We start from the raw sequence: 13089 nt of genomic DNA on the forward strand, positions 1-13089 counted from the left end.
GTATTAAGTAGATATCACTTTGTTATCCAAGATGTAATGGAGAGGCTGGAGGGAACTGCCTGAAAATGTAGAGCTGTGTTCAAGTAGCCATGTTTCTTGATGATGATTGTGTAATGATATAGCTTTCACAATGTGACTGTATGATTGTGAAAACCTTGTGTCTGATGCTCCTTTTATCTACCTTGTCAACAAAGGAGTAGAACATATGGAATAAAAATAAATAATAGGGGGAACAAATGTTAAAATAAATTCAGTTTGAAATGCTAGTGATCAATGAAAGGGGGGGTAAGGGGTATGGTATTTAAATTTTTTTTTTCTTTTTCTGTTGTCATTTTATTTCTTTTTCTGAACTGATGCAAATGTTCTAAGAAATGATCATGATGATGAATATGCAACTGTGATGATATTATGAATTACTGATTATATATGTAGAACAGAATGAGCATATATTAAGGATGTTTGCGTTTCTTTGTTGTAACTTCTTTTTAATTAATAAAAAATTATAAAAAATACAATTACAAAAAGCCATATTCAAGGAGAAATATTAGAAACTGCAAGTCCTGCTTTCTGAAACCGAAAAGGTTTCCTGTATTGGCCAATTAAATCAGTTTATGTTGAGAAGGAGGCATTAATTCTCAAGGAAGAAAGGGAATGGTACTTATTTATCCAGGAGCAATAAGAGAAAATAAAATAAATAGCGAGCTGCTGCATTAAAAAATCAATAATAAAATATTAAATACAAATAACCATAAGAGTAGCTTGTATTATGGAACAACAATTTCTATATTTTCTGTTGCTCTAAATATCATGAAAAAGAACAAGATATAGTGAAAAAGAACAATCTACATCACTACTTTTAAAAGGTGATATAAAAAGTTTTGAGCATAATTTTTCCATTAAAACATCTGTAAGAAATATAAAAAGTAAATTTTAAAGCATTTCTGAAGACAAAGTTGCTGAACAAATGAAAATACATGACTCACACTGATATACTAAATATCACAGAAATGTCATTTCTTCCTACATTAATATAGTTGTTTAAAATATAAATTGAACATAATCTCAATAAAAATCCCATCAGGTTTTGTACAAAGGTGGTGAAGTTTATTACTTATTTCATATTGATAAATTAACAGGGAAGAATAATAGTTAGCAAAACTCTTAAAAGGAAAAGTAGCGTTCAAGAGCTCACCTTAACACATATTAAAACGTAATATAACGTTTCTCTAATTAAAACAGTATAGTTTGGGCGCTTAAAGACAGATCAGTGGAATATTAGAGAGAATCCAGAGGCCCAAGTATATATGGCAGTGTAGTATATGATAATGTTGGTATATCAAATTAGTGGTGATAATATGGACTTTCAAATAAATGTCATTGAGCAAATGGTCAGCCATCTGGATAAATAGATGGAAGGAAATGCCATGTTAATGCATTGGAAGACTCAATAACTCAATGTTTCTAAGATGCTAATTGCCCCCAAATCAACATACAGGCATACTTAAAATTATTGTGCTTTGCTTTATTGTCCTTTGCAGATATTTTCTTACAAAGTGAAGGTTTGTGGTCAACATGTGTAGAGCATCATTTTTGCAACAGCATGTGCTCACTTTCTGTGTCATATTTTAATTGAAATATGTACGTTGTTTTTTTAGACATAGTGTTATTGTACACTTAAGAGACTTGCAGTATAGTGTAAACATAAACTTTACATGCATTGGGAAACCAAAAAATTCGCATGACTGGTGGTCTGGAACACAATCCACAATATCTCCGTGGTATGCCTGTATAGTTTCAAGAAGTTGTGTGTGTGTATGTATTAGTGTGTGTTTGGAAACTGACAATCTGATTTTATGATTCTTATTAAAATGCAAAGCCTCTAGAATAAATGAGAAAATTTTGAAGAGGAAAATTTTAAAGGATTTATGTTACCAAATATCAAGACTTACTATATAACTATTGTAGTTAATAGTACAATATTGGTGCAAGGATAGACAAATAGAGAACTGGCAATAACAGAGAATCCAGACACAGGCCCATACATACATCATCACATGATTTGGGAGAAAGGTGTCACTGCAAATCAAAGAAGGAAAGGATAGCTCTTTTTATAAATGTGCTAGAGCAATTTGATATCTATAATGAATAAACTGAACCTTGACTCCTGCATCTTACCATATTTAAATTATTTAGATATGTATCAGGAAATATAAAATAAAAAAGTTTCTAGGAAAAAAGGAGGAGAACTGTATCTTCATGGTCTTAGTCTCCAAGCTATTGAGATTATTGGGAACACATAGGATTTAGATTTCAGTGCTCTAGGAGAATTCATTTTAGCTGAAGCGAGTCACCTGCCCAAATTCAGACTCCTTCCCAGTAGGCAGAATGCATTTAATGACCGACAAATGTGGAGGTACTAAAAGCCAGGCTCCTCATTCCAATTTGGGGTATCTCTAAAGAACTATCCCAACTTCAAAATTGCCAGGAGGTGAGCTTATGCCTTTGATATGCTTGTATCACAGCCTGCCCTTGTCCTCTGCTCAGTCCTGCTTCATTCTCTCCCTCCAGTGGTGTTGACCCTGAGAGCACACCCTAATAAAATTCCTGGATACCAACTTCCTTCCAGAATTCCTTCCTTCCAGAATTTGTTTCCCAGGAATGCTGAACTGCGACAGTGATACTTAATATCCTTCTGAATGAAACCTGGACAGATATTTTAAATTTTTATTTAATTAGTAATTTATTGATCTTTTCTAGTGATCTTCTATTTATTGTACTAGGTAAGAACCTTAATCCTAAAGCTATATCAAACTCCAGCTCTGGCATGCATTTTTTATGCAATCTTTGGCAGATTACATGTCTCAGTATATTTATCTCTAAAACAGGGATTTTAATAGACTCTACTTCAAAGGGTTGTGAGGACTAAATGAATTCATATTTTGTAAAATACTTGTAAAAGTTCTTGGCACACATTGCATTACTACTGCTCATGACAATGCTTTCCATTTCTAGCAGAGATAGTGTTTTCTTTTTAAAATGAATGTTTTAAAGTAAAAAGTCTATTGAAACACTACTAGGTCAATTATTATAAAGGTATACAGAGGCATTAAATCAAATACTTTTTTTATCTGGAAAACAAATGGATTTCAGAAGAATAAGAACTATTTCTTTAATCATTTTTCAGAAACATATCCCATGGCATGTACTGGCCCTACGCTGGGTCTTATTTATTACAAAATTGAACAGAACCAGAAGACCAACTTTCAGTTTCATCTAGACAAATAATACTTTCATATAACTTTATTCTTTGAAATTTTCTTCCACACATAATTGCAACTGTTCTTCAAAACATTATCTTATTAGGTAAAACTTATCTTCACTTTTTTTCATGATGTCCAAAATTGGATCCAGAGAGGTGAAGACTTTAGCTCAAGCTAACACAGTTTATCCACATTATAGTCAAATCCATAACACAGATTCTCTGTCTGCAAGGCTAATGCCCAATTCTCGTGCTTTGGATCCTATCCAAGGTCCTGGGTCTAATTTTACATCTATGTAGATTTGTAAACTAGCACCTTATTCTCTATTGCCACAGTATAATATGTGATAATGATAAAGTCTATTTTCCCCTTTTGAAAAAGCGTTATAGTCAGAAGACCCAGGATAGTGTTGCAAGACTTGAATCTTGATTTTGCTTCAGTGACATCTGATTCCCTTCTAATAAAAGAGTACAAGTAAGCCGCAAGTCTTATAAATATATCAGCTTTGTGGGAGGATGTCTTCTGAGATCACAGTTCATTTACACTCTTACCTCATTCTTGGCTACTCGACCTAATTAAATCTGTAGAAGAGAATGAGATTCAACGTGTAGACCTGGCTAGCACTGACAGGAAGATCTTTTCTTTCCCTCCTTGAAATTCTTACTACTAGTTGTGAAAGAAAGATATCAAAAGGAGCACTGAACTTGTAAATAATAAGTCAAAGAAATATTTAGCTTTCTATTGCACAGGATGGGGCTCCATATAAGGAAGAAAAATTCTAGGAAAAAAAAGGGGCATGTGAGTGCTCTTAGCTCTGAAAAAATATTAGTGCTGATGGCTCGAGTTCTCTGTTATGTCGCTATCTACAGATCTGACTATTAAAGGTCTTGACAAGGAAAAGGGTACTTAAAAATTCTGAGAGAAGTTAATAAAAGAACGGTTTGCAGAAAATGTTTTCATCTATGTCCTTTTGTCATATATAGACCAAAATGTCGGTAAAAGCAGGCTGAGACTAGGATGATGCAGAGAATACTTGCTCCCAGAAAATAAAGCTGCAGCATTCATATGCGAGGGACGTATATTAGACTTAGCTTTCCCTTTAATGCCTAACACTTAATTGAATGCATTGTCACATCACATGGCAAATTAAAGCGTGCAAGTTTAGAAACTCTCTGCTAAATCAATTCATCTGAGAGCAATATTTACCAAGGAATGGTCCTTGGTCTGATATTGGTGAAAAATGCATATTATTTCCTCTACATGGAAATACACACAGCAGTAGCAAAGAAAAAAAAAAGTAAAAGCCCAAGGAAACATTGCAATGAAGAAACCTTGTCTAACCAACAATTTCCAAAATTTATTTGAACATAGAAATCATTCTGTTTACATGAGACCTATGTGTATCCCTTGAAATCATGTTGGTTAAGAATAAGAAAATCTTTTCAGTTCTCAGTTCTTATATATTCACCAAGGAAATGTTCCATGTTGATGTAAGAATACTTAGTTTAAAATGACAAATGATATTTCTGGCATATGGTACTATCCCTAGACGTACATTTTACAATATGGCCAATTTCTCTAAGATACCAGTGTAGGCATCAAAGCTTTCATTTCTGTTATATCCTTAATGTTCAAATTCCAGCAGGAAAACTCCTAAGAGTATTATATAGCATGTAAGGATACGAGGGCAAACAGGAACTTTCTAGCAAATAAGTAATCTCCTTTGGAGATTTTTATTGTATAGAGCAGCAGGGAGTGCACCTTGAACTCTTTCTAAACCACTGCACAGGCAGAGTGTGCATGGTTTATCTAAAAAAAAAAAAAATGAGTCATAGGAAAACCTGGAAAAATCAAAAAAGAATCTAGCAGAAAATCAGATTAAAGTTGAAACCATATTAAGTCAATACCAACAATACAAATTCTAATGAAGAAAGAACATTAAATTTCTATTTATCAAGTTAGAAAATTTAAAATTGGAAAGCAGAATGTTGGTTTCTGTCTTGCACAGAAATTGCATTCATTTTTGGTTCTGTGTAAGTTATTGTTGTCTGGATTGCAATCTTTTCATCGATTCAATGAGAATGACAACACATACCACGGAGGTGCACTGAGTATCAAATGAGATGAATTAAAGAGATTAAGGACACTGACATATATGATTATAGTAAGCATAAATGAAATTTACTAACCTATTTTTATTAGGATGTTAATATTTATTATTGATTTCAATTCATATTTATTATAAGATAATTTGCATCTTGTCATATTTACCATAACTATCGTTTTCACTGTAATTTAAAAAGAATTATTAGATTTTAAACATGTTCATAATTTTCAAGCTTTAGATTTTTAAGCAACTTCAGTATTTCTTATGCCTTAGATTTTCTCCTATTTCCAATATGCAGGTGGGATGACTAATACAGAAGAAATAGATTTATATTCCTGTATTGAATTTGGAAGGAATCATTACCTTTGCAAAGATGTAGTTATTTTTCATAAGTGTTAGTATCTTTAGCACACTATTTTGTATAAATCCCAATATCTTTCACTCACAAACCCATGCATTAAGTGATATGACATTCAACCAAGCCAAACCTCAAAAATAAAACATTGCATCTTACATATGTACTATGGAATAAAAAACAATGCATATGTAATGAATATATATAAAGGTCATGATATTTATGTTTCTCTCTCAGATTACTAAAATTTTATTTCAAAAATTGTAAATTAAATGTTTATATGACAACAGACACATATTTCATCATCTCTGAAATGCAACAGCATGCAGAATGATAGAAAATAAAGTAAAAGTTCTGTACCTTGTACTTGATTCAGAGTTTTAAACCTGAAGGCAGAATTCTCCTCGAAGAAGCTATTCCAGCAAGGGTCAATGACTAGATCCTTGGGGGTTTCTTGACCTTGTTAAAAAAAATCCAATGTCATATTCAAAAGGGAAAACTTCAATGGAGGTTGAAACAGAATCAAAGGTCTTCTCTAATGGGAAATATTGAGGATTAAATAATGTCCCCCACAAAAGGTATGTTCAAGTCTCAACTTCTGTGTGTGTGGATTCATCAGTAAATAGGACCTTTGAAGACATGATTAGTTAAAGTGTGCCAAAATTCAATGAGGGCTGAAGTCTTTATAAGCAAAGGAAATTGGACTCTGAAAAAAAAAAAAGCCACAGGAAGGAGCCAGAAGTCAATAGAACCTAGGAAGAAAAAGGAGAATACACTGCCGTGTACATTGACATGTGACAGAAAAGCCAATGAATCCCAAGACTGCAGGGCAGCAGTCTTTGGAAGGAAGCAAACCATTTAGCCTTCTGAAACCATGAGCCAATTGATTCCCATTGTTAAGCAAACCACTGTGGTCTTTGTTGTAGCAACCAGGAAACTTGAAACAGGAAACTTTTCAAGTGAACATTTTTCAAAGAATATTTTGAAATGAGATTTACATGGTATTTATTTGAAGATCTCAACTAACATTATAAATTGTTTTCATTATAATATGCTAAAATATGATATAATCAACCGATAAGTTCTTGGACTTTCAATTTAAACTGCTCAAAATTCAACAGATATTGTGATACTCTTTGAGCTCATCATTAAAAATAGATAATAACATTTAATATGCCCTATGCACAAATACACAATTATGCAGCTGTAACAATAAGCTTAAATCGATAAAGACAAAAACAATCAATTATCTAAAACACACTATATTACACAACAAGCACTTGTTTTGTGTGCTATTATGTACAAAAGATGAAAACGTTTGTCAGCAAAGAGCTGTATAACTTTAAGTATAATGCACTAAATATAAACTGAAACTCTCCTTGGAAAGAAATCAGAATACAAAATGTTATAAACCTATGGAGGGGATATTGGTAACATAATAGAAGTTTATATGTATTTCCTGTTTGGTCCTTTAATTTTACTTCTAGAAATCTATCTTAGTTGTATACCTCCTCAAATATGAAACAATATGCAGCTATGGTCACTAATTGTGGGCATTATTTTCATAGAAAAATATTAGAAATAATGAAAAGGCTCATGTAGTAGAGACTGGCTGTATATAAACATTAGTGCAGTGACAAAAAGAGGTACTAAAAAGTCATAAAAATGAATGAAGCATATGTCCATTAACTGCTTTACAGGAAGTCCAAGCATACTGTTAGATAAAGTAAGCAAAGTGCAAAAGAGACTATATAGTGTCCTACGTTTGAATGAGAAAGCAGATGAAATGAGACTATGTGCGTATATATGTACTTAGTCACAGATCTTTATTTTTGCAAAAAGAAACACAGTGTGCAAATATCAGAATCAAATGAAGACAGCTATCCTAAACAGTTCATTGATAATGTGGTGGATGGCATAGATATAGGAGTAAAACTCGCCTAAGTGGAACTTTTTATATGCCTTTAACTTTTAAACAATAAGAGTTTCATAAATTCAAAAAATAAAATTAAATTAAAAAGTTGGAAATAACATACCATAAAATTTGAGATTAAATTTAAAATAAGAACTCCATCTTTGGATGAAATGCCAATAAAACCACATAGAACAGTAAATAATTAAAGAGCGTTTTGACCATAGTACTCTGTTCTACCTTGGTACAACATATTCTAAGGAAAACTAACTACAAAGATACCATTAACTTATTGAATGTGTTTGGGTTTCATTTACTTTTTCTGTTTTCTTTATCTTTTCCTTTTTTTGTAGTTGTAAAAGTCCAACAATTTTGAAAATATTGGGAGTGCATTGTTATGATAGAGCAAATGAGTATTAAATTGAAGCATTGGGAACGAGACTTTTCACTGAGGAAGAAGGGAGACAGACAAAGTGAGGAAGAATCCTGTGTTACAATCTGAATGGGAAGAATCAGTTGGGAATCATAATTTTAAAAATCATATTTCTTTGTCCTGACAACTGAAAGGGACAATGCAGTAACGAATACACTTATTGTCCATATTTTAGATATTAAATACCTTTCCTCTCTAAAGGGAACTTTGGGAAATGCCTGACATTAGTTCTGAAGCAAGAAAAGTGCCAGGCGAACCCGGAACATACTGTTGTGCCAGAAAGTAAGGAAACGCTCAAGGACTAATAGGTACAAGTTAAAAGGACATAGGTGGTGACTTGTAATGGAACTTGCATGCCAAATTTGGGAACATAGAAAGAATAAAACTTACTGAATAAAAATATCCACGAAGATGAAGTAGCTCTATTCCTCCCAGACCTTCCCTTTAATTGTAAAACAACTAAAAATCGCCGGACAGAATACAACAAGCAAGTATGAGAAGACTCTCACAGGTGGAAAGGCTAAGGGGCCTATGGACTCATGGTGGTAAATTCTTTGGGTGTCTATACTGCCTCACATATATCCTGGACAGGGTGCTGCAGAAGCTTTCTACTCAGTACAACCAATACGCACAGACAATAAAAGAAGAGGGAGCTGATTTTCCTTTCCCTGCCTCTTGGTAGAGGCAGGTGATGCTCCAATTCTCCTGCTGGAATAGCAGCTGAGGGAGACTGGAACAAGGACAGAGTTGATTTTTAAAAGAATTCCAACAATGTGCTCTCTATAAGAAACTTCTTTAAATCAAATGTCATATTGCTTCCTGGAACTCCTTGTATTTGTGTGACACCTGAGACTCAGAGGTAGAGTTCTCTGCAGCTATGAAAGTCAGCTTTATCTCCTACAGCAACTGTTAAAAACACTGAAAAAGAGATCAGATGTCAATTAGAGATATGAATAAAGCTGATCCAGGTAGGACTAAGGTAAAGCAGACTAAAGGGTAAAGGATGATATTGACTACGTTCTAAAACTTCAACTTCTGTGTGAGACAAAAGGAAGAGATGTTTAATTGGTGCACAATTTATATTTTCAGCAGCACTCCATCTAATCTAACTCGTATGGTCAGCTTATTCAAACACCGTAATTACATGGAACCTTGAATAGGAAGTAAGATCGTGGTTTGTACACGTTGGTGGGATGCCCTGATATATCCCAGAGTAACATGGGTAAGTAAAAAAGTATTTGCAAAGTACCCTTAAGGGACTAGGGGAAAAAGTGGAAATATAAAACTTTCCCACCTGGGGAAGAATGGATATTCTCCCAAGCATTGGGGATGGGCCAATTAGATGGGCCAGGCCCTCGATCTTGGGGCTTGCCTTATGAAACTTATTCCTGGCAGAGGAGAAGATAACCCTACTTACAATTATGCCTAAGAGTCATCCCCAGAGAACCTTTTTTTTGTTGCTCAGATGTGGCCTCTCTTTAAGCCAACTAGGCAGGTGAACTCACGGCCCTCTCTACTACTGAGACATAACTCCCAGGGGTATAAATCTCCCTGGCAATGTGGGACAGAAATCTTGGTATAAGCCCAGACCTGGCTTCATGGAATTAAGGAAGATTTCTTTTTTTTAATTTAAAAACATTTTTTTTAAACATAACATACAAACACGAGCATTCTACCATATGATTTTTCCATTCTTGGTATATAACCAATAACTCACAATAGCATCACATAGTTGTATATTCATCACCACGATCATATGTTAGAACATTTGCATCAATTCAGAAAAAGAAATAAAAAAAAGAAAAAAAAACTCATCCATACCATAGCCCTTACCCCTACCTCTCACTGACTGCTAGTATTTCCATCTACCCAATATATTTTAGCCTTTGTTTCCCCTATTTTTTTCTATACCCCTTACCACTGCCTTTCATTGATTACTACCATTTCAATCTACTAAATTTATTTTAACATTTGTTTCTCCTATTATTTATTTTTGATCCATATATTTTACTCATCTGTCCATACAGTAGATAAAAGGAGCATCAGACACAAGGTTTTCACAATCACACAGTCACTTTACAAAAGCTACATCATTATACAATCATCTTCAAGAAACATGGCTACTGGAACACAGTTCTACATTTTCAGGCAGTTCCCTCCAGCCTCTCCATTACATCTTGACTAACAAGGTGATATCTATTTTATGCGTAAGAATAACCTCCAGGATAACCTCTCGACTCTGTTTGGAACCTCTCAGCCATTGACACTTTATTTTGTCTCATTTCACTCTTTCCCATTTTGATCGAGGAGGTTTTCTCAATCCCTTGATGCTGAGTGCCAGATCATTCTAGGATTTCTGTCCCATGTTGCCAGAAGGTTTATACTCCTGGGAGTCATGTCCCATGTAGAGAGGAAGAGGGCAGTGAGTTTGCTTGATGTGTTGGCTGAGAGAGAGAGGCCACATCTGAGCAACAAAAGAGGTTCTCTGGGGTTGACTCTTAGGCCTAATTTTAATTAGTTTTAGCCTATCCTTTGTGCAGTTAAGTTTCATATGAACAAACCCCAAGATTGGGGGTTCAGCCTATTGCTTTGGTTGTCCCCACTGCTTGTGAGAACATCAGGAGTTCTCCACATGGGAAGTTGAATTTCCCCCCTTTCTCGCCATTCCCCCAAGGGGACTTTGCAGATACTGTTGTTTTATTCACTGTTCAAATCACTCTGGGACAAACCCACAAATCCCGCACCCTATTCAAGGTTCCACATACTTATGGCATTCAATTAAACTGACCACATAAATTATATTAGGAAATGAACTAGTGAAATCATAAATTTTGTACCAAATAAACATTTTTTGCTTTAGTCTCACACATAAATTAAAGTTTTAAAATATGAATTACCATCTATTTTCAACAGCCTGCAATATTGACATTCCTTTCTTCTTCCTTATGCAAAAAAATTTTTTAATTTGTACATTTAGTCACTATCATTGTACACTCTAGGCATTCCTAGATTATACCATTTCAGTCTTTATCGTCTATCTTTCCTTCTGATTTCATTTGCGGCCTCAGCCCTCCTCCCTCTATCATTCTCACATTCATCTTCATTCAGTGTTCTAACATTATTGTATTATAGTTAGGTAGTATTGTGCTATCTATTTCTGAGTTTTTACAATCAGTCCTGTTGTACAGTCTGTATCCCTTCAGCTCCAATTACCCAATATCTAACCTATTTCTATCTCCTGATGGTCTCTGTTCTTAACTGAAATTCTCCAAGTTCATTCACTAATGTTAGTTCATATCAGTGGGACTATACAGTATTTGTCCTTTTGTTTCTGGCTAATCTCACTCAGCAAAATGTCCTCAAGGTGCATGCATGTTGTTACATGCTTCATCAATTTATTCTGTCTTACAACTGCATAATATTCCATCATATGTATATACCACAGTTTGTTTAGCCTCTCATCTGTTGATGGACATTTTGGTTGTTTCCTTCTCTTGGCAATTGTAAATAATGCTGCTATAAACATTGGTGTGCAAATGTCCATTTGTGTCCTTGCCCTCATGTTGAGGAAAACTTCTTGACCAAAAGGGTGAAAAGAAATGAAACAAAATAAAGTTTCACTGGCTGAGATATTTCAAACAGAGCCAAGAGGTTATTTTAGAGGTTATTCTTATGTGGTATATAGATACTCCCTTTCAGTTCTTAGTGTACTGGAGTAGCTAGAGGGAAATACTTGAAACTATTAAACTGGAATCCAATAGCCTTGATTCTTGAAGATGACTGAATAACTACAGTCTTTTTAAGGTTTGGCTGTGACTGTGAAAACCTTGTGACTTATATACTCCCTTTATCCAGTGTATGGACAAATGAGTAAGAAAAAAAAAGACAACAATAAATAAATAAATAATAAGGGGGGAGGGTGTATTCCTTTTCACTTTTACTCTTATTTTTATCTTTCTGGAGTAATGAAAATGTTCAAAAATCAATTGTGATACTGAATGCACAACTATATAATGGTATTGTGAACCACTGATTGTACATTTTGGATGATTATATGGTATGTGAATATATAACATATCTCAAAAAAAACCCAATGCCATAGGTAAGTTAAAAGAAAAAGGATGGGAAAAGATATACCATGAAAACAATATTAAAAATAAAAAAGCATGAATGGCTACATTAATATCATATAAAATAAACTTCAGAGAAATGAAAATTACTAGAGACAAAGGAGCATTACAGAATCATAAAAGATCGTTTCACCAGGGAGACATGACAATCCTGATTACGTACATTACAGACAGGGCCTCAAAATGCATGAAGCAGAAACATACAGATCAGAGAGGAGAAATAGATAAATCCAACAGTATAGTTGTGGACTTCATCACTCCCCTCTCAGCAACTGATAGAGCTACTAATGAGGAAATACAGCAAAGATAAAGAAGATCTGACAATACAATTAACAGAGAAGATTTAATTGACATATACAACACTTCACACAATAAATAGCAAAATACAGATTTGTTTCGAGCACCATGGAATATTCACCAAGATAGACCATATCCTCAAATAGTTAAAAATAATTGAATTCATACAGATTATTGATGCTGACAGGGAAAATGAATGGAAAAAATCATCAAGTGAAACATTGGAAGAGAAAAGGTTATTCACATTGCTCAAATTGTCACCACCCCAAATTACTTATTAATTATAAGGGGGAAATGCCTTTACCAAAGTAAAGATCTGTTAGACACAACCTTAACTGTGTGATCAAATTTAGCATCCCCATTAATGGAACTAAGATTATATGCCATCTGATGTGTTCCAATGAGAATTACATATCCTATGTGACAGTCTCACCAAAGTGTGTACTCTAAATCGAATCGTGGGGAGACAGATAAATTTGCACTGTGCAACATTCTACAAGACAACTGGCCTTCACTTTCCAAAATGCAAATGTCATGAAAGACAAAACAAGTGGGGAGGGAATTTCTAGATTAAAGGAGATCAAAGATACCTGAT

At 34.1% G+C, this 13089-nt stretch overlaps 1 protein-coding gene across 2 annotated transcripts in view; it reads right to left on the bottom strand.

Moving 5' to 3' along the window:
• CFAP47 (cilia and flagella associated protein 47) overlaps positions 1–13089 on the bottom strand; it is a 429253-nt gene that overhangs the window by 54152 nt on the left and 362012 nt on the right. For both annotated transcript variants that reach the window (XM_077144877.1, XM_077144876.1), the window contains one exon: positions 6083–6181. In XM_077144877.1, coding sequence (XP_077000992.1) covers positions 6083–6181 — 99 coding nt within the window. The remainder of the gene's footprint in view (positions 1–6082; positions 6182–13089) is intronic.

Source organism: Tamandua tetradactyla, chromosome X (genome assembly GCF_023851605.1).
Source record: "Tamandua tetradactyla isolate mTamTet1 chromosome X, mTamTet1.pri, whole genome shotgun sequence".
In the NCBI taxonomy this organism is placed as follows: domain Eukaryota; kingdom Metazoa; phylum Chordata; class Mammalia; order Pilosa; family Myrmecophagidae; genus Tamandua; species Tamandua tetradactyla.